The 21,307-nt window shown below is 39.8% G+C and overlaps 1 protein-coding gene across 7 annotated transcripts in view; it reads right to left on the bottom strand.

Moving 5' to 3' along the window:
• The window catches only part of GANC (glucosidase alpha, neutral C), a 71,369-nt gene that overhangs the window by 23,190 nt on the left and 26,872 nt on the right, over positions 1 to 21,307 (bottom strand). For 3 of the 7 annotated variants that reach the window (XR_001296160.2, XR_001918692.1, XM_005685532.3), the window contains exons 8-17: positions 20,283 to 20,349; positions 18,734 to 18,830; positions 17,266 to 17,446; positions 16,887 to 17,040; positions 13,111 to 13,346; positions 9,883 to 10,009; positions 8,915 to 8,994; positions 6,555 to 6,698; positions 4,988 to 5,084; positions 155 to 256 (exon numbers count right to left, since the gene is read on the bottom strand). Coding sequence is in view for 3 of the 7 variants with exons in the window: in XM_005685532.3 (XP_005685589.2) it covers positions 155 to 256; positions 4,988 to 5,084; positions 6,555 to 6,698; positions 8,915 to 8,994; positions 9,883 to 10,009; positions 13,111 to 13,346; positions 16,887 to 17,040; positions 17,266 to 17,446; positions 18,734 to 18,830; positions 20,283 to 20,349 (1,285 nt within the window). In the remaining 4 variants the exon portion in view is untranslated. The other 4 variants (XR_001296162.2, XR_001296161.2, XM_013967004.2 and 1 more) reach the window with 4 other exon arrangements.

The following is a 21,307-nucleotide window of genomic DNA, read 5'->3' on the forward strand; positions in this document are numbered from 1 at the left end:
CCATTCTCCTCATTTTCTCTTTCCCACATTTATTCTGTTGAAAACAACTCACAAGAAGGGATTTCTGACCAGCTTTAATGAAAACACCCCCCACCCCCCGCACTTCCCACCGCTTTGATTTTTCTCTCACTTCAGCCCTGAGGGCTATCCTTACCTCCACAAAAAGAGATCCCAGTCACGCTGAGGGTAAGTAACATAGGGATAGAAATTTTCAGGTAACTCCACTCTGCTGTGTTATCACCTGTCCACACAGCACCTTTGGTCATCAGTAAGAAGGTATTAAAAGAAAAAAAAAAATCCATGTGTACTCAATTTCATATTTAGATTCCATATTTGTAATAGACAAACTAATATAAAGGAAAACATTTCTTTCTTATAATTATTTAATTATGAAAGTTCTTTATATAGTCTGGATACAAGTTCTTTGATAAATATATATGTATATTGCAAATGTCTTCTCTCAGTCTGTGACTTGACTTTCATTTTCTTAACAATAGGCTTCCCTGGTGGCTCAGCTGGTAAAGAATCCACCTGCAATGCAGGAGACCTGGGTTTGATCCCTGGGTTGGGAAGTTCCCCTGGAGAAGGGAAAGGCTACCCCCTCCAGTATTCTGGCCTGGAGAATTCCATGGACTGTATAGTCCATGGGGTCACAAAGAATCGGATGTGACTGAGTGACTTTCACTTTCATTTTCTTAACAATATCATTTTAAAATTTTTATGAAATCCAATTTATCATTTTTTATGTTTTGTGCTTTTTGTGTTCTAAGAAATTTTGCCATCTCAAAGTCACGAAGGTTTTCTACATTTTTTCTCTAGAAGCCTTTTGTTTGTTTTAACTTTAATAGTATAAGTCTATATTCCATTTTGAGTTATTTTGTGTATATGGTGTGAGGTAAGGGTTAAGATTCTTTCCCCCTCCCCCATATGGATACCCCATGTTTCAATACTATTTATTGAAAAACTCCTTTCTCCATTAAATTGTCTTGGCAACTTTGCTGCTAAATATTTGATCATATATGTGTTGGACTCTTTCTGGATTCTCTATTCTGTTTCATTGATCTATATGCCTATGTGCCACCCTGCTTTCTGCAAAATCCTCTGTAAGAGGTTTTAAGACCACATGAGGAAAAAAAAAAAAAAAAACCACATGAGGGAGACAAAATAAAGTAGTAATATCAATGGTTAACATTTATAGAGCCCTCACTGAGCCAGGAGGTATGCTTCTTTGCTTGTATCATTCCATTCAATCATCACAGCAACTCTATCAGGTAAACACTAACTTTATTTTACAGCAGATGGAAATATGGCAAAAGTGGATCTGGTAGGATTTGAGCTCAGGCAGTCTGACTCTAAAGCCAGTGCTCTTGAGCACTGAATAGTTGGTAAGAACTTGTAAAGATATATAACACTCAAGATATTCATAAAAGAAAATAACCTTATTTTATTAAGTCTATATTACTCCTGAAACATTTTGTCTTTTACTAAAATCGTTTTGGTGGCTATTTTTGTTTTAATATTTTGTAGACATTTTAGGCTGTCCTATGGCCTGCAAAGGAAAATATTTTCAAGGGATTTTTCTTTTAAAACAGTACCTTCATAATTCCTCCTGGACTTCAAATGAGGTATGTATATATCTACATAATGACTTTGAAACCCATAACATTCTTATAAAGTAACAAAGTTGATGTAAATATGCAGATGTTTTCAGGTCTCAAATGGCTGTTTAGTTGGAAGTTCTCTCTGGCTGTTGGTTTCAGCACAGGACTTGATACAACAGTGTTCTTTGTAATGCCTCACTTGGTATGCTTTGGGGGTAAGTCAACAGCTTCACACAGAGTATTAAAGACTAGGCAATGGGCCAATATATTTAAGAGATAGAAAATTACTTATATGCATATCTTCTGTTATTTTTTAAAGTATTTAAATTATACAAGACTGATTTACAATTATACAAGACTGGAAAAGGTCAGTTTTCATTCCAATCCCAAAGAAACGCAATGCCAACAAATGCTCAAACTACCGCACAATTACACTCATCTCACATGCTAGTAAAGTAATGCTCAAAATTCTCCAAGCCAGGCTTCAGCAATACGTGAACCGTGAACTTCCAGATGTTCAAGCTGGTTTTAGAAAAGGCAGAGGAACCAGAGATCAAATTGCCAACATCCGCTGGATCATCAAAAAAGCAAGAGAGTTCTAGAAAAACATCTATTTCTGCTTTATTGACTATACCAAAGCCTTTGACTGTGTGGATCACAATAAACTGTGGAAAATTCTGAAAGAGATGGGAATACCAGACCACCTGACCTGCCTCTTGAGAAACTTATATGCAGGTCAGAAAGCAACAGTTAGAACTGGACATGGAACAACAGACTGGTTCCAAATAGGAAAAGGAGTATGTCAAGGCTGTATATTGTCACCCTGCTTATTTAACTTCTATGCAGAGTACATCATGAGAAATGCTGGGCTGGAAGAAACACAAGCTGGAATCAAGATTTCCGGGAGAAATATAAATAACCTCAGATATGCAGATGACACCACCCTTATGGCAGAAAGTGAAGAGGAACTAAAAAGCCTCTTGATGAAAATGAAAGAGGAGAGTGAAAAAGTTGGCTTAAAGCTCAACATTCAGAAAATGAAGATGATGGCATCTGGTCCCATCACTTCATGGGAAATAGATGGGGAAAAAGTGGAAACAGTGTCAGACTATTTTGGGGGGCTTCAAAATCACTGCAGAGGGTGACTGCAGCCATGAAATTAAAAGATGCTTACTCCTTGGAAGGAAAGTTATGACCAACCTAGATAGCATATTCAAAAGCAGAGACATTAGTTTGCCAACAAAGGTCCGTCTAGTCAAGGCTATGGTTTTTCCTGTAGTCATGTATGGATATGAGAATTGGACTGTGAAGAAAGCTGAACACCGAAGAATTGATGCTTTTGAACTGTGGTGTTGGAGAAGACTCTTGAGAGTCCCTTGGACTGCAAGGAGATCCAACCAGTCCATCCTAAAGGAGATCAGTCCTGGGTGTTCATTGGAAGGAATGATGCTGAAGCTGAAACTCCAGTACTTTGGCCACCTCATGTGAAGAGTTGACTCATTGGAAAAGACTCTGATGCTGGGAGGAATTGGGGGCAGGAGGAGAAGGGGATGATAGAGGATGAGATGGCTGGATGGCATCACAGACTCGATGGATGTGAGTCTGAGTGAACTCTGGGAGTTGGTGATGGACAGGGAGGCCTGGGATGCTGCAATTCATGGGGTCGCAAAGAGTCGGATATGACTAAGTGACTGAACAGAACTGATTTACAATTTTGTGCTAATTTCTGCTGCACAGCAGTGATCCAGTTATACATATATACATTTTTCATATTCTTTTCATTATGGTTTGTCTCATGATATTGAACATAGTTCCCCGTGCTACACAGCAGGATCATGTTGTTTATCCATTCTATAGGTAATAGTTGCATCTGCTAACCCGAAACCCCCAGCCCACTCCTCCACTACCTCTGGTTATATCTTTTTTAAACTTCTCCTTAGAAATGTTTTCATTCAAAGACCTTACTTGTTTTAGTGATTAAAAAGGATACTTATAGAGAATTTGGAAAATAGAGATAAAAAAGAAGAAAATTAAAATAACTCATAATCACCATGGTATTATATTCATTTAGATTACTGCGTGTGTGCTTGCTAAGTCACCTCTTTCGTGTCAGACTCTTTGCAACCCCATGGACTTGAGCTGACCAGGCTTTTCTGTCCATGGGATTCTCCAGGCAAGAATACTGGAGTGGGTTGCCATGCCCTCCTCCAGGCGATCTTCCCAACTCAGGGATTGAACCCAAGTCTCCTAGGTCTCCTGAACTGAGAGGTGGGTTCTTTACCACTAGCGCCATCTGGGAAGCCCCATTTAGATTACTACCTACATATACCTATACATATATATATATTTTTTTTTTAACAAAATCAGGATAATATATAAACATTTAGGTATCCTGGTTTTCCTCCCCTCATCTACCATGCAATTAAGGCATATATTAAATATCCTTATAATAGTCTATCATACGAATACACCATTACTTAATAACTATTCCCTTACTGTTAGATATCTGGATTTTCTTTATTTCTTTTTATTTAAGGACTAATGCTGTTGATGAGCATCTCTGTATATCTTTGCCTGCTGATAATATTTTGGCCCTTTCCAGAGTACCATTGGGGCTGGTTTTCAGGGGTGGAGTAGGAGGCCTAATAATGTCTCTGGTAAAATAAAGGCTGGATTTCTCAAACTGGGACTTAAGCTTCAGGTTATTTATGCAAGGCCAGGGGACGTAAAATAGCCTTCCTGCCATGGGGTGATTAGGTTGAACTACATCTGCATTAGCTAGTACACTGGATCCAGCTATAGATGACACTGAAAAAGCTAGGTCTATTTTAAACCACACTGCTTAGTGGAACAGGTGGTTGAAGGAATGTTAGAAGTATATTTTCTCTGGTCTTGATAAATCAAAGAGACAGGCCATCCCAGGAAATAGATTCTCTAAAGACATTCTCCCAACTAAGTGGCCAGTTCTTCCATGAAAAGTGAAAGTGAAAGTTGCTCAGTCATGTCTGACTTTGTGACCCCATGGACTATACAGTCCATGGAATTCTCCAGGCCAGAATACTAGAGTGGGTAGTCTTTCCCTTCTCCAGAGGATCTTCCCAACCCAGGGATCAAACCCAGGTCTCCCTGATTGCAGGCAGATTCTTTACCAGCTGAGCCACGAGGGAAGTTCTTCCATGGGAAACAAGTAACTAAACTTTATTAAAATTGGTTTATTCTGTCTCAGGAGAAAATAAATATTTCAGGGTGCATCACTCTCTACAATCTAAGGGGTGATCTACTGAAAAGGAAAGTATCAACAGAGTTGCACCATATACCATATATGGTCAAAAGAGACAGGCTGCTAGCTTGTGTTTTTAAGTATGATCATATGAGCCAGTCCTTACCATATTTTTGTGATCCAGCAAAGAATGAACGTGTAAGAACAAAGGGTCTCTCCTTTCCTTTAGATCGCTGGATCAGTCCTTCTGTAGTGGCCATATGCTATGATGTCAAAGAAGAAAAATTTCAAATAGACGACTGAATTATGGCATTGTGCAGACATCCCCAATAAGCTATTTCATGTGCAAAGAGTAAATAATAGGTGGGAACATGAAATGGAAAATATTAAAAAATCTTCCAAATAATTTTCATAATATAATGAAACTGCTCTAAATTTCCCTATTAAAAGAGTAAAACAATTTCTTTGATTAAAATAGCAATGAAACAGGGGCTTCCCTGGTGGCTCAGAGGTAACGACTCTACCTGCCAATGCAGGAGACACAAGTTCAACCTCTGGTCTGGGAAGATCCCACATGCTGCGGAGCAACTAAGCCTGCACACCACAACTACTGAGCCTATACTCTAGAGCCTGGGAGCCACAGCCACTGAGCTCACGTGCCCTAGTGCCCGTGTTCCACAACAAGAGAAGCAACTTCAGCGAGAAGCCTGCACACTGTAACTAGAGAGTAGCTCCTGCATGCCGCAACTAGAGAAAAGCCTGAGCAGCAACTAAGACTCAGCACAGTCAAAAAAGTAAATAAATAAAAACTTAAAAATAGCAATGAAATAATGGTAAATAATAAAAGAGAATTTATTTGGTGCTTATTATTGTAGGCACTTTTTAAGATTTTTTTCTTATAACTTACACAACAACCTCTGAGATAGTTTTTGTTAATGGAAAAAACTGAGCTTCAGAGAGGTTAAGTGCCTGGCTCTGGCCTACATAAGAAAATTCTCCAACCATAAAGTAGTTTACAGATATAGCAAGAGCCTGCATAGAGAAGTAAACTGATACTTTCTGGAAACCATGCCATATGTAGCCAGCAGCTCCCACTGGAAAACAGCAATTGGTGGGAGGGTCACAGGAACCCTGTTACATTCTGAAGATAACAAAGAACCAACCACAAATAAAAATTAGGGCAAGTGACTGCAAAGATTTTTGAATGTGACTGGCAAATGGAAGACAATTCTACCACCTTCCATTGAGAAGGCTAAGTATTTAAGGAAGGCCTTCTACATTTAGAAAGTATACATACTGAAATTGTGCCTCTGTGTTCTAAATCTTACTTCCCTGGTATGAACATAAGACTTGCTGTATTTAGATATTTGTGAAATTTTTAAAAATTTGTTTTGTCTTTGATATATTTATGCACAGCCTACTTCAGTAAAAGGTTTGAGGGATTATCTAATGCTCCTTACTAATGGCTCCTGTCAAGGAAGATGTTTCCATGTTATCATTAATCCCACAATATCTATAAGTTAATCAATTGATCAGGTTCATTATAGAAGGAAAAGACACAAAGGGAGAAATAATGTTTTATATTGGCTACAACCTGATAAGACCTATTACAGTTGACAGAAAAGACACACAAGGAGAAATGAACAGTATAGTGTGGTTGTTACAAAGCAAATGACTTTCAGCCCCAAACGTAGGGCCTGTGGATCCAGGCGGCTGCTTTTTAGATGTCTTACCTGATAAAAGCCATAGATGTTGTGAAGTTCCCGGTGCTCCCAGTTGCCGTGATGAATGGCATTCTTCTGCATGGTTTGCTCTGGGCCTTTAAAGACAGAGGGCTCATTCATGTCGTTCCATACGTAGAGGATGTCAGTAGATCCCTAGGAAGTCAATCTTGATCATGACAAAACTCCTACAGTGATAAGGTTAATATGACAGCCAACCCTAATCCTCTTTCCTACTCCGTTTACCTTATTATTTATTCTATTTATTATCTATGCTCTGTCATCTGCTAGAATAAAAGTTCCACAGGGCAAGGAATTTTGTCTGTTTTATTCACTGGTAAATCCCAAACACCTAGAACAACCTGAATGGCAGAGGGTTCTCAATAAGTTCTTGCTGACGAATGAAAGAGCTCTGTGCTGTAGTCCCATGTCACCCATAAGTCCATTCTGAGACCTCCTGGAGAACCCCTACAGGACAGGTTGTGAACGTTCACAATCAGGTTCTCCATCATCCCTTACCTGCTCCAACTGTTACTAGGGGCAGTTAGAACTGTCCGTGAAGAGATTCTGCCTTCCCGCTAGTACTGTGAAGGGTTTGACAGCTAAGACACCATTTGTCAGCAGGATCTACAGTGTGTATCCTACAGAGAATTGTTTGACTTAGAGTGGGAAGGGGCTGTTGAGTCATCCAGTTAACACGGTGCTGCTGCTGCTGCTAAGTTGCTTCAGTTGTGTCCAACTCTGTGCGACCCCATAGTCCCTGGGATTCTCCAGGCAAGAATACTGGAGTGGGTTGCCATTTCCTTCTCCAATGCATGAAAGTGAAAAGTGAAAGTGAAGTTGCTCAGTCGTGCCCGACTCTTAGCAACCCCATGGACTGGACCAGGCTGCAGTCCCTCTATAAAAATTCCTGGTCTCTCAGCATTTGATTCAATAGTTACAATGACCAGGAGTCTCTCAGGCAGCTCATTCCAAGTTTTCTGAAAGTCTTGTTCCATGTAACATTCTCTCACAGGGACCAGGCTGTCTTCTGGGATACCAGAAAATACATCTGCTGCCATTCCCACACAGTAGTCTTTCAAATGCCTGGAGGAGGCTTACATGTTTTTTTCTGACTCTTTACTTCAAATTCTTTCCAATCATGTATACTTCAATGAACAAGGCTGTATAGGTTCCAAGTATTTAGCTGCTTTGACTGTTGTTGTTTAACACTCTCTAAGGCAGCAGCTGGCAAACTTTTTCTGGAAGGGCCAGATAGTAAATATTTTCAACTTTGCAGGCCATAAGGCCTCTTTTTTCAATAACCCAGTCCAGGTATAGTTATATGCCAGCAGCCATAGACAACAGGGGAACAAGTGTGTATGACTGGATTGGCCTGATTATTATTTAACCCTGCTCTAAGTTCTCTTCTTTTTTTAAAAAAACAAACATTTACTTATTTAGTTTGCTGCATCAGGTTGGTTGTGGCACACAGGATCTGCACTGCCTCATGTGAGATCTTTTGCTGTGGTGTAACAGTTTACAATATGTGGGTCTTAGTTTCCCAACCAGGGACAGAACCCACATCTCCTGCATTGCAAGGCAGATTCTTAACCTCAGGGAAGCTCCTATTTCTATATCCTAATACAGGATGCTCAGAAACTAGAGTTTAGTGGTTAAGAGCCAGGCTTGGGAGACAGTCGACCTAAGTTAAAATCCTGGATTTACCACTTATTAGATGGGTGAATTTAGCGGATTTTATACTTGTCCATGCCTTGATTTTCTTGTCTGTGGGATTAGAGTTAATTACAATTCCAACTTCAAAGAGTTATTGTGAAGATGAAATGGTATAATGCACACAAAGTGATTAGCATAGTGCTGTGGAACATAGCATGTACTCAATTTATATTAGTTATCATTCTTATCACTACCACCATCTAGTTGTCTAGATGTGGCCTCTCCAGTTTTCTCTGATTTTTATAAGATTTTAAGAATTATTATTATACCTTACTTTTAATGTCATGTTATATTCTGCAAGCTACTTTCACATATATCATTATCATTTTTAATAATACCGTATGAAGTAAAAATTTCTATAATTTGAAAATATAATAAATATCTACTATTAAGTAATTTGATATACCATACAGTCTATCATAATGAAAGTCAAAATCACCGCTTTTGTGCATGTGGTAATTCATATGGTGCCTCTCTTCATACACCATTCATATGGCACCACCAAAATCTGATATGTGGTTGGCATCCCTGCCTCTTCATATAAGTATTATTTATCAGGAACTACTCAGTGAAGCAGAGTACTTCTATTTAGTCACTTCTTTTCCTTACTTCATCCTTCCAGGTAACTAGGAAAGAGCAAAGGAATAAAAACAAACCTGATAAACAGAGAAAGCGAAGAGACTAGAATACCACTCTCTGACTTTGGGGTTGGTGAAGTCCAGGTAAGAGGAGAGACCTGCAGAGGCAGAAGAGTAGACAGCCTGTTAGGAACAGTGGTCCTCATGGTAAGATGCAAGATGTAAAAGCTGGGTAATGAATGAGTGCCTTGCATCAAACGTAAAAGATAGCCGATACAGAGGCATAGTCTGGTGAGAAGCTGATGAAGAAGGCAATGCTGGACTCCAGTGACAATCACTAGTCCTCTCAGCCCCAGAGGGCAGGGGAATGCCAATGAACAAGCACCAGGATGGACCCTATTGTTCACCGATGGCCTCAGACAGCCCCAGTAAGGATTATGGCAGATATCCTGGAGTGAACCCTTTGTTCTGAAGGAGGGCAGAGACGTGTTTGTAAGTGGTACAGGGAGAAGAGGAATGCATGGGCTTTCTCCATTGTGTGTGAATTTATGATAGAGTGCCATCAGATGATAGACTGGTACTTCCCTTTTGTCTGTGAGGAGTTTCTACCAAGGCTTTAAATTACTGATTTCTGAAATGAAGGCTTCAGAGTTGTCAGGGGCAGCTGAGATCACTCACGAAAGGCTGGAAAGTCAAACCTATGGGCTGTTGAGGCAAAAAAAAAAAAAAAAAAAAAGCGCAGGGAGAGACATGCAGGACTCTTCTTGCTTCCTCTTCTTCTGTTCCAGTTCTCTGGCTTTTAATTTTTATTTGCTAAGGGAAACAGCATGTTACTGAGGTTTGCTTATTTATTTTTCAACCATTCACTGACTTTTAAATGTATACAAAGAACACCATACCAGGTGTTAGATGAAAGATATAAAAGATGATAATACCTTTAAGGAAAGGCACCTAAAATATAGCATGTGACATCTATAAGAAATTAACGCAGCCTTCATTAATCGGGGCTAAACAGTGGATATCAGGTGAAAAAAATGACATCTTACCAGGCCAGCATACACCTTCAAAGTCTCCTCCATCATGATTCCTCACAAAAAAGCCCTGCTCTTTGGCCTTAGCATACACTGAGTAGTTGGGATCAACCTTGATGTGGGGGTCACTAATGACCACAAGCTGTCAGGACATAAAAGTTTAAAGATCTCATCAGTTTCACATAAGTCATATGTTCATTTATATGTTTTCATCATAGTTTTGGAGTTCACATTTTACTCAAAACAATTGTGTTGTGCTTAGTCACTCAGTCATATCTGACTCTTTGCAACCGATTAGACTGTAGCCCACCAGGCTCCTCTGTCCATGCGAATTTTCAGGCAAGAATACTGGAGTGGTTGCTGTTCCCTTCTCCAGGGGATCTTCCTGACCTGGGGATTGAACCTGTGTCTCCTGCATTCAGGCGGATTCTTTATCTGCTGAGCCATCGGGGAAGCCCATAACAACTACTATTACTGAGATGTTTCAGACACCAGTAAAACCCTATCACCTTTCATGTGCTCATGGGAATATAAATTGATATCAAAACCAGGTCTATTATTTTTCACAGTGATTGCTGTCCCTCCAATACATGTTCTAATGATCATATTTATTAAGATTCTATCTCTTTGTGGTGCTGAGTGCTTTATATAAGGATTAAGTAGGCAGGCCTCTGCTCCCTGGATACCTAAGAGGTTAAGATAACACAAAAGCAAACATTAAAGAAAAGAGAATTATTAAAAATAAACAAAAAAAACCCCAAATCCAATGGTACAGCCGTATTTAGGAAGGAGTGAAGTGTTAATTGCTCAGTCATGTTCAACTCTTTGCGACCCCATGGTCTGTAGCCCACCAGGCTCCTCTGTCCATGGGATATTTCAGACAAGAATACCAGAATGGTTGTCATTCCCTTCTCCAGGGCATCTTCCTGGCCCAGGGATCAAATCCAGGTTTCCTGCATTGCAGGCAGATTCTTTACCATCTGAGCCACCAGGGAAGCATTTAGAAAGGAGGTTTGAAAAAAGCTATGATCAGAGCCCCATGTCTTTAGCATCTTTAGCATCTCTCCTTGCCCTTCTAATACCATCACTTTCACCTACTTGAGGGCGTCAAGACCATCTATTTGGCTAGAATAAGCTTCTAATAATCATCCTTCATGTCTGTTAAAATCTACTCTACACACTGAAGTTTAATCCTCCATTGCTAAAAAACTTTAAAAATATTAAAATGTGGTAAGATATACATAACATAAAATTCACTATCTTAACCAGTTTTAAGTGTGCAGATAAGGAATCCACCTGCAATGCAGGAGACGTAGGAGACCTTGCAGTTCAACAGTGCTTTCACAATGTTGTACAGTCAATGTCTACAACTCTTTCCATCTTGTAAAACTGAAACTCTATACCCATTAAAAACAACTTCCCATTGCCTCCTCCTCTCTAGCCCTTGGCAGCCACCCTTCCCCTTTCTGTCTCTAGGATTTTGACTGCTTTAGATATTACAGATTAGTGAAATCATATAGTATTTGTCTTTTTGTGATGGGCTTATTTCACTCAGCATAACGTCCTCAAGGTTCTTTCACGTTGTAGTAGCATGTATCCAAATGGCCTCCCTTTTAAAGACTGGGTAATTTTGTATCATATGTATATACCACATTTCCTTTATCCATTCATCTGTCAGTTAGCTTTTGGGCTGCTGCTGCTGCTGCTGCTGCTAAGTCGCTTCAGTCGTGTCTGACTCTATGTGACCCCATACACGGCAGCCCACCAGGCTCCCCAGTCCCTGGGATTCTCCAGGCAAGAACACTGGAGTGGGTTGCCATTTCCTTCTCCAATGCATGAAAGTGAAAAGTGAAAGTGAAGTCACTCAGTCATGTCCGACTCTTAGCGACCCCATGGACTGCAGCCTACCAGGCTCCTCTGTCCATGGGATTTTCCAGGGAAGAGTACTGGAGTGGGGTGCTTATTGCCTTCTCCAAGCTTTTGGGCTGCTTCAATAATAAACACCAAAAAATGTTTATTAATTGGAATATTAAGAGTTAACAGCAGTGCCTCAGAACATTGTAAAAGGCCGGGGGATCAACAGAATGGGTTGAAAAGGCAACTTGAATCTCACGGATAGGGACTGAGGGATCCGTTCATGAGATACATACGGGATTCTTCCCCCCCCCCCTTTTTTTTTTCTCCTTCACTCTTTTCATTATTGCCATGACCACCACCACCACCACACCTGCATTATATACTTTCCAGTGCCGTCTCCCTGTCCTCGTTTTCTATTTTAGTTCCTTCCTTGGCCATATGAACAGGTTGAGTCCATCAGGGAAGCATGCAGGAAAAATAGTGTACTAAAGAATCTGACTTCATTTCTGACCAACTGTTAAGAGCTTCAAGCCCCACCATATCTTCAGGCCCTTTACCCTTCTGCCCTCACCTGTGCATACTGACAAAGCCCTGATGCTTCCTTCTTTGGGGCCAACAAGAAGTTCAAACCACACAAGCCCTAGTGCACGCACAGGAACCCTCAACCCCAGTTCAACACTTACTTTAAGGTAACCACCTTAAAACCTGAGCCTGTCTCCTTTCCCAGCTCTCTTAGGCCATTTTCAGAGGAGCTTGGGAGCAGCTCTGCACCCCTAAAATGCCTCACTATGGGACTAATTAACCTGTTCATACCCTTTTGGTGCCAGTGTGATATCATCAATCTTGACATCAAATCAAATTTTGCATGAGGTGCACCCATCACATTAGTACACGCTGGTCACGATGAATGGAACCGAATGGTAGGCCCCTTCATCTTTATGGGGACCTAGACCCACTAAGGTAGTGGTAGATAGTGTTATCACTTTTTCACCAGAGCTTTTCTATGATCACAATTACAGTTACACTTGAAAGTACTATTTTCCGGCCATTTTTTTTACAAGATGGTTCTTGTTCACTAATGTGCCAAGGCAACTTGAACATTTTTAAATGCTCTGCAATGAAAAGGTTCAGAATGCTGTCTTGTGCATACATGCATGCTAAGTCACATCAGTTGTGTGCAGTTTTTTGCGACCCCATGGACTGTCGCCTGCTAGGCTCCTCTGTCCATGGGATTCTCCAGGCAAGAATACTGAAGTGGATTGCCATGCCTTCCTCCAGGGGATCTTCCTAACCCAGGGATCAAACCTGCATCTCTTACATCCCCTACATTGGCAGGCAGGTTCTTTACCACTTGTGCCACCTAGGAAGCCCACTGGCTTGTTTTACCTTACGTTTTTTGCTCCTGAGCAGATCTTGCATCCTTTTGGGGTTTGGGAATCTTTTCTTGTCCCAGGTGAAGTACCTCTTGCCCTCTGTGTGCTCTATGTCCAGCCACATGACATCATAAGGAATGTTATGTTCATCAAATCCTGCATCCACTGCCTTTACATCCTGCTCATCTTCATAGTTCCAGCGGCATTGATGGTACCCCAGAGCAAAGAGAGGGGGCATGGCTTGTGTGCCTAAAAGGGGGAGATGACAACTGAGCCAGGTACCACCACAATGTTAATTGTACATTTGATAAGTGTTTCCTGAATATCTACAAGGTCTAAGCACTGAGTCTCACACTTAGGGCATCAACAAGAAAGCATTTTGTTTATGCATTCATCCTTTTTAACAATTATTTAGCTTATTTTTGACTGTGCTGGGTCTTCGTTGCTGCACCAGGACTTTCTCTAGTTGTGGTGAGTGGAGGCTTCTCTTCGTTGCAGTGCACGGGCTTCTCGTTGCAGTGGCTTCCCTTGTTGCCGAGCACAGACTCTAGATGCATAGGTTTCAGTTGCTGTGGCATGCAGGCTTTAGTTGCTCTGCAGCATGTGGCGTCTTCCTGGACCAGAGACTGAATCCGTGTCTGTTGCATTGGGAGGTGAATTCTTATCCACTGTACTACCGGGGAAGACCATGTTTATCCATTCATTTCTGATGAGCACTTGGCATGTTTCCACTTTGGGGCTCTGGTAAACAATGCTGTAGTGATTGTTGGCATACAAGCATCTGTTCAGTTTCCATTCAGTTCAAGTATATATCTAGGAGTAGAACTGCTGGATGAGTGAGTTAGGGTTCTGTAGAGAAACAGAATCAAAAGGATATGTGTATATGCGTATATGTATTTATACATATACAGAGAAAGAAAATGACTGACTGATCTTAAGGAACTGGTTCATGTGATTGTAGGGGCTCGTCGTTTTGGATTCTGCAGGTAGGCCAGCCTGGAGACCCAGGGACAGGTTGACGTTGCAGCTTGAGAAAAAAGTCTCGAGACAGATTCCTTTTACTTTAGGGGATGTGTGTGCTCTGTCGCTGGGTTGCGTCCACATCTTTGTGACCCCATGGACTGTAGCCTGCAAGGCTCCTCTGTCCATGGGACTCGCCAGGCAAGAATATTGGAGTGCGTTGCTATTTTCTCCTACAGGGTAGCTTCCCAACTCAGGAATCGAACCTGTGTCTCCTGTGTTTCTTGCATTGCAGACAAATTCTTCCACTGCTGAGTCACCGGAGAAGCCCCTCTTTAGGGGGACACCAGAGTCCTTTTTTCTCAAGGTTTTCAACTGATTGGATGAAACCCACTCACATCACAGAGTAAGAGTCTGCTTTACTCATAGTTTACTGATTTAATTATTAATCTCATCTAAAAAAATAACTTCATAGTGACATCTACACTAGTGTTTAACCAAATATCTGGGCACCATGACACACAAAATTAATCATCGTGCTGGCTCATATGGTAATTCTATGTTTAGCTTTTTGAGGAACTGCCAAACTGTTTCCACAGCAGCTGAACCATATTATGTTCCAACCACTAATGTATGAGTTTCTAATTTCTCCACATCCTCACCAACACTTACTATTCTCTCTCTCTCTCTCTCTCACTTTTCTTTATGATTTAGCCATCCCAGTGGTTTTGAAGCAGTATTTCATTGTGGTTTTAATTTACCTAATGCTGTTGCGCTTCTTTTCAGGTACTCGTTAATCCATCTGCACATCTTCTTTTGAGAAATGTCTATTTAAGCCCTTGGTTCATCTTAGAATTAGACTGTTTCTTTTTGCTGTTGAGTTGTAAGAGTTCTTTATATATTCAGGATACTAGACCCTTATCATATATATGATTTGCAAATATTTTCTCCCATTCTATAGGTTGGCTTTTCACTTTCTTGATAATGTTCTTTGACTCACAAAAGTTTTTAGTTTTAAAGAAGTGCAACCTGCAACTTCCCTGGTGGTCTGGTAGTTGAGACTCCCTACTTTCACTGCAGAGGGTGTGGGTTAGATCCCTGGTTGAGGAACGAAGACCCCACATGTCAAGTGGCACAGCTGGAAAAAAAAAAAAAAGGTCCAATTTATCTGTTTTTTTTCTTCTGTTGCTCATGATTTTGGTGTCATAGCTAAGAATCTGTTGCCAAATCCAAGGTCATGATTGACCTGTTTTCTTATAAGAGTTCTATGACTTTAGTTCTTATATTTATTCCATCAATCGATTTTGAGTTAATTTTTTGTATATGGTATGAGATAAGGGTCCACCTTCATTCTTTCGCATGTGGATATCCAGTTGTCCCAGTACCATGTGGTTAAGACATAATTATTTCTCCATTGAAAGGTTTTGAACATTTATTGAAAATCAATAGGCCAAAGATCTATGGGTTTATTTTTAGACTCTCAATTTTATTCCATTGGCTTATACGTCTATCCTTATGCCAGTACTACACTGTTTGGATTACTTTAACATTGTAATAAGTTTTGAAATTAGAAAGTGTGAGTCTTTCAACATTTTATTTCAGGATTTTTGGGCTACTCAGGCTCTTTGAAATTCCATATGAATTTGAAGATCATCTTTTCTATTACTTAAAAATGACACTGGATTTTGACAGAGATTGTAGTAAAAATAGATTGCTTTTAGTAGGATTGCCATCTTAATAATATTAAATCTTCCCATCCACGAACATGGAATTTCTTCTTATGTATCTTGGCCTTCTTTAGTTCAGGGTTTTTTTTTTTTTTTTTTTGTAGTTTTTGGCATACAAGTCTTTTACCTCCTTGGTTAAGTTTATTCCTGGGTATTTTATTCTATTGGATGTTACTGTAAATGGAATCATCTTCTCAATTTCATTTTTAGATTGTTCATTCCTGGTGTGTAGAAACACAACCAATTTTGTGTGTTGATCATGTGCTGTACAATGTAGGTTAATTGTGTGTGTGTGTGTATGTGTATTCTTTGGGATTTTATATCATATAGTATCACATTGTCTGTGAATAGAGATAATCTTATATTTTCCTTTCAAGGTTGGATGGTTTTTATTTCTTTTTCTTGCCTAATTTCTCTGGCTGGAACTTCAACTACAATGTTCAGTAGCAGTGGTGAAAGTGGGAAACCTCATCTTGTTTCTGATCTTAGGGGAAACCTTGCAGTCTTTCAGAATTGAGTATGAGGATAGCTGTGAATCTTCCATAAATGCCTTTTATTATGTGGAGGACGCTTCTTGTTATTCCTAGTCTTCTGAATGTTTTTATCATGAAATAGTGTTAGATTTTGTCAAATGCTTTTCTGCATTAATCAAAATGATCTCACATATCTTTTAAAGATAAAAATGCTTTAGTGCTAATCCCAGTGGTATATTTTAATGGAGAAGACAACATATAAAAGTTCACATTGGGATACTGGTTACCTGAGATAAAGGTAGAGAAAGCCCAGGGATTAAAGGGGTTAAAGGTAAAGAAAGTCCAGGAGCCTTTAAGGCTCCAAGAAAGGCAGATGGGTGAACATTAGTGACTAGAGAATGGAGACTACCAGCCCCAGTGGAATGTTTAACCATTCCACTGGTCAAAGGGAATGGGATGAGATGCTGAATGGGATGAGAGTAGAAGGATAAATGCTTGCTTCTTAAAAAGCTTGGGTAAGTTGTTTATAAATGCTATATCATGTGCAACAAATGTTCATTTACAGTGATTCTACATGGTTTAGAGGAAATACAATGGAACAAGAAACTGGCATTTCCACATGCAAGTACCTGTAAGGTATGAATACTGCTTGAAGACGTCAGAAGGAGTAGGTCCTGTCAACAGAAAAACATCAATGATTCCACTCTCTGACATCCAGTGCACATCAGTTCGAGACCCGACCTTTTGTTTAGCAGCAACTGGGCCCATCTGGGTCAGTGTGTACTGAAAAGGAATGGAATGAAAGTCTGAAAAATGTCCCTCTAACCCACAAGACCCACCCTTATGTGTGTAATAGTCTGTTCCTTTGTACACACCAATAGCCTTCCCTAGTTATACCGTAGACTCTAGTGGCAGAAGACTGCCACTAGAAATCCCTGAACTATGATTACATTTCACTAGTTTTGTCTCTTCTATAAGTATGGTATGCAGTCATGATCCATAGCTCACCTTTACAGCAGGTTCTGTTTTGATCTCCACTAGTGTTTCTGAGGCATTTAGCCAAAAAATGCCTAGAGTTCTGCCCAGTTTGTGGGCCAGGAGATAAGGCACTGAACCATAAATGCCCATTTTGTCATGTATTTTATATCCATAGACATCTAGGTTATAAAGACGGTAAGCATCACCATCACTGAAACATACAAAGAAGGATTACAAATGACCATAATGTATATATTATTAGTGAATATTATAGCTCCATTCTCCCCTGCAAAGCTTCCCTTATAGCTCAGTTGGTAAAGAACCTGCCTGCAGTGCAGCAGACCCAGCTTTGATCCCTGGGTTGGGAAGATCCCCTAGAGAAGGAAATGGTGACCCACTCCAGTATCCTTGCCTGGAAAATCTCATGGACAGAGGAGCCTGCTGGGCTGCAGTTCATGGGGTTGCAAAGAATTGGGCACGACTGAGTGACTAACACTTACTTCCCCTGCAAAGACTTGGGTCCTATACATCTTTCAAAGCGCAACTCTTGACCATTTTTCTAAAGGTTTCCTGACTCAATCTGGCTGAATATGATCCTCCTCCTTTGATTCCTTTGGCATTTCTTCATGCTACTATTGGCATGCGTATCTCATATCTCAGATATCTTTTCTGAGTATCTCTTATGAGGCGAGGACTGTTTCCTATGAATCTTCCACAGTAGCATGTAAAAACTAAATTGACAGATTTGGTGAGTATTTCTCTGTCACTAAAACAAAACGATAGTGTCCTAACATGCCTCCACAGTGCTGAGTAAGGAAAGATTAGGAACTGAATTGAGGTAGGAAGCACGGAGCTCAGGTTGGTGTGAGAGCAACACAGTTTCTGATTCACTTGTCACCATGTCTACCTATCATCTAAACAGCATCTGAACCAGGCAAATTTGACCAGACTCCTTCAGTTCTGCTTCTTCTTCGTCTGATACCTCTGGCATTTTTTGGTCAATGGTGTTAGTTGGAAATAATCTCCCCAAGGGAATCCAAGGTGATATGAGATGCCACACTTTTCCACTCTGGCTCACTGTCCTTTTTTAGTAAAAGCCTTTTTCTAGGTCACTGTATATTTCCCAGGGTTCCCCAGAAAGGACTTGAGAGACAAAAGCAAAACCCAGGAAGGTGATGTAACGAAGGTCTTCCTGCTGCTTCAACCATGAGTGTGTGCATGCTCAGTTGCTCAGTTCCATGTTTTTATGTCTTCTATACTTTTAAGTTCAGCATTACAGTTTTTATAATTGTCTAATTTTTGCTGCAAAACAAAATAAAAATTGAAAACCATCGCTCTGAGTGATCATTAAAGGGAAATTCTTAAAGCTCTACAAGCAGTATCAAAGAGGGAAAGGCCAGGCACATATTAGCACTGACTCAGGTATCTTACATGTTTTATTTTCAAACTTTTCCAGTCCAGAAACCAGAGCCTCCTGTAAGAATTCTTTTCACTTTACCTTGTGTTTTTAAGTTGGTGTGATTCAGCATGTTGCGGGATTCCGTAGAGATGCTCAAAACCATGCAAAGAGAAATCCAAACCAATGGAGGCAGGACCTACAGGTACCAGGAGAGTGACTGACTTTTGCTTCTCAATGGGACAATCAATTAATGAGATTCAGTTAACTACAGGACTAGCAAGATGACTAGACTATGGATCAAGAGACCTGAGCTCGCCCTGATCAATCACATATGCTGACTCTCTGTACTTTGTTGTATTCAGGTGTTGTGGGGATACAAAAAATGCACAAGGCAAAGTTCTGGTCACTTATTAGTTATGTTTTCTTAGCTGTGTGCTACAGTTCTCTGTGTTCCCACATTTACAGTATATTTCTTTTCTATCTGTAAAATATGATTACAAAGTTTTAGATTTTTTCCCTACATTTTCCTGAACTATATTGCATAGTTGCTTGCTTTAGGAAGAAGAGGGTAGTGAGTACTTTTAAAGTTTGCCAGCTGAAAGGCTGCATGTCTTCTGCCTGATCGTTCATTCTTACTGCATACAAGAACTGTGAGGTCAAGGGCACCAGGAGTACCTCTCCTAGCTCCTCATATACACCCCCTTCCCTGTGACTGTAGATACAAAAATTTCCCTTAACCAAAGAAAAAGTCCTTTATTTAACAATTATTTTAGAGATATGGGAAAAATGAAAGTAACTAAGAGAGAGAACACTGATTTAAATTTACTCTTGGGTAAAAGTATTTGACATCAAACGGTCCTTATTTGGAGGAGTTTATGGAAAGGGGTTGCTATAGATAAGATACAGAAAGGATTATAATGTTACATAAAGGAGAGCCTTAGGGCTCCCCTATTTATAACTTTGGGCTACACTGTCAGTCCTGATCATTATACTAGGCTATAGAAATAGATGCCAGATCAGAGATTCTCAAGGAGTTAAGAGAAGGTCTGTTATTCTACAGGGTAGGGAGGAAGAAGGAGAAAAGTGAGTATTTTTTCCAACTAAACAAGCTCCAAGTATTTGAAAAGTTATCTCCTAAAGAGACAAATTCCCTCCCTGCCACCTACATTCCCTAAGTCTCCCCTCATCACTAAGTGTAGTGAGAAATGTCATAGAGGGTCACTCGACACTCACATGAATAGTGGGGAGGCCTGGAAAAGGTTGAGAACCACTGGCTTGAAATGTTGGACCTAATGAGCTGGGTTTCTCATCATTTGACTCTCATAAAAACAGAATGGAGAATTTGCAATTGATTCACTGAAGAGTGCAAGCAATATGCTGACCTAGGTCCCTCTATGAGACCAGAAGCTTCATGAGGCCTATACTTCTTCTTACACTCCCCACAAGTCATACACTCACTATTTCTCTATTGCAATGCATTACTGAAGAATAGTGGTCCCAAATATGAGATTTCTGTTCACCTTACAAAAGTCATGTGTTTAGGTGTCAAAGCTCAAGGGACTTTTAGATACAAATTTTTGGCTATTTTGCAAAGAACTGTTTTGGAAAGAACTGTTTGGGAAGAACACTACACCAATTTTAATTGTACCATTAACTTTGACATCCACAAAATTTTCAAATTTCTCCTCCCACAGGCCCAGTTCCTCTTGATTTTCCTGTTGGTACAAAAAAGAAAAAAGGTAGCAAACTAAGGCTATATATTGCAACACATGTGGTTACCACAATAGCACATTTATCTGATTAGGAAATGAGTTCACCTTTTAAAAGACCACTTTGTGATATCAATATATTAAATTAGATCTGTGTTCTATATAAATGCCATTAATAATCCTTATAATCTACTGCTAACATGAATATATTTTTTATTGTGGTAAAATATATATAACTTAAAACTTACCATTTTAACCATTTTTAAGTGGCGTTAAGTACATTCACATTATTGTGCAACCAACATCACAATCTGTCTCCAGAACTTTTACATCCTTCCAAACTGAAGCACTGCAACCATTAACAGTAACACCCCACCTCCCCTCCCCTCAGCTCTTGACAACCACTTTTCTAGCTCCTGTCTTTATGAATTTGACAATTCTAGATAACTCGTATAAATAGAATCATACTGTATTTGTCCTTTTGTGACTGGCTTATTTCACTTAGTATAATGTCTTCAAGATTCATCCATTTTGTAGCATGTGTCAGAATTGCCTTCCTTTTTAAGGCTGGATAATATTCCACTGTGTGTACATACCTCATTTTGTGTGTACATACCTCATTTTGTGTGTGCGTTCATCAGTCAATGACTCTTGGGTTGCTGGATTGTTTCTACCTTTGGGCTACTATGAATACTATTCTGCTATGAACATAGGTATACAAATATTTGTTTGAGTGCCATTTTTACTTTTGGATATATATCCATAAATGTAATTGCTGGATCATGTTGTAATTCTATGTTTAATTGTTTAGGAACTGCCACACCATTTGACATGAATATCTTTACAAGAGCCAAAATAATGGGAAAGTACTTTGAAAAATGTAGTTTTTATATAGGTAAAGCAAAATATTTAGAGTCAAATAACCTGGGTCTCTTTTGAGAGACTCTAAGCAAAGATTTTGGCT

The sequence above is a fragment of the Capra hircus genome, chromosome 10 (genome assembly GCF_001704415.2).
Source record: "Capra hircus breed San Clemente chromosome 10, ASM170441v1, whole genome shotgun sequence".
Lineage (NCBI taxonomy): Eukaryota > Metazoa > Chordata > Mammalia > Artiodactyla > Bovidae > Capra > Capra hircus.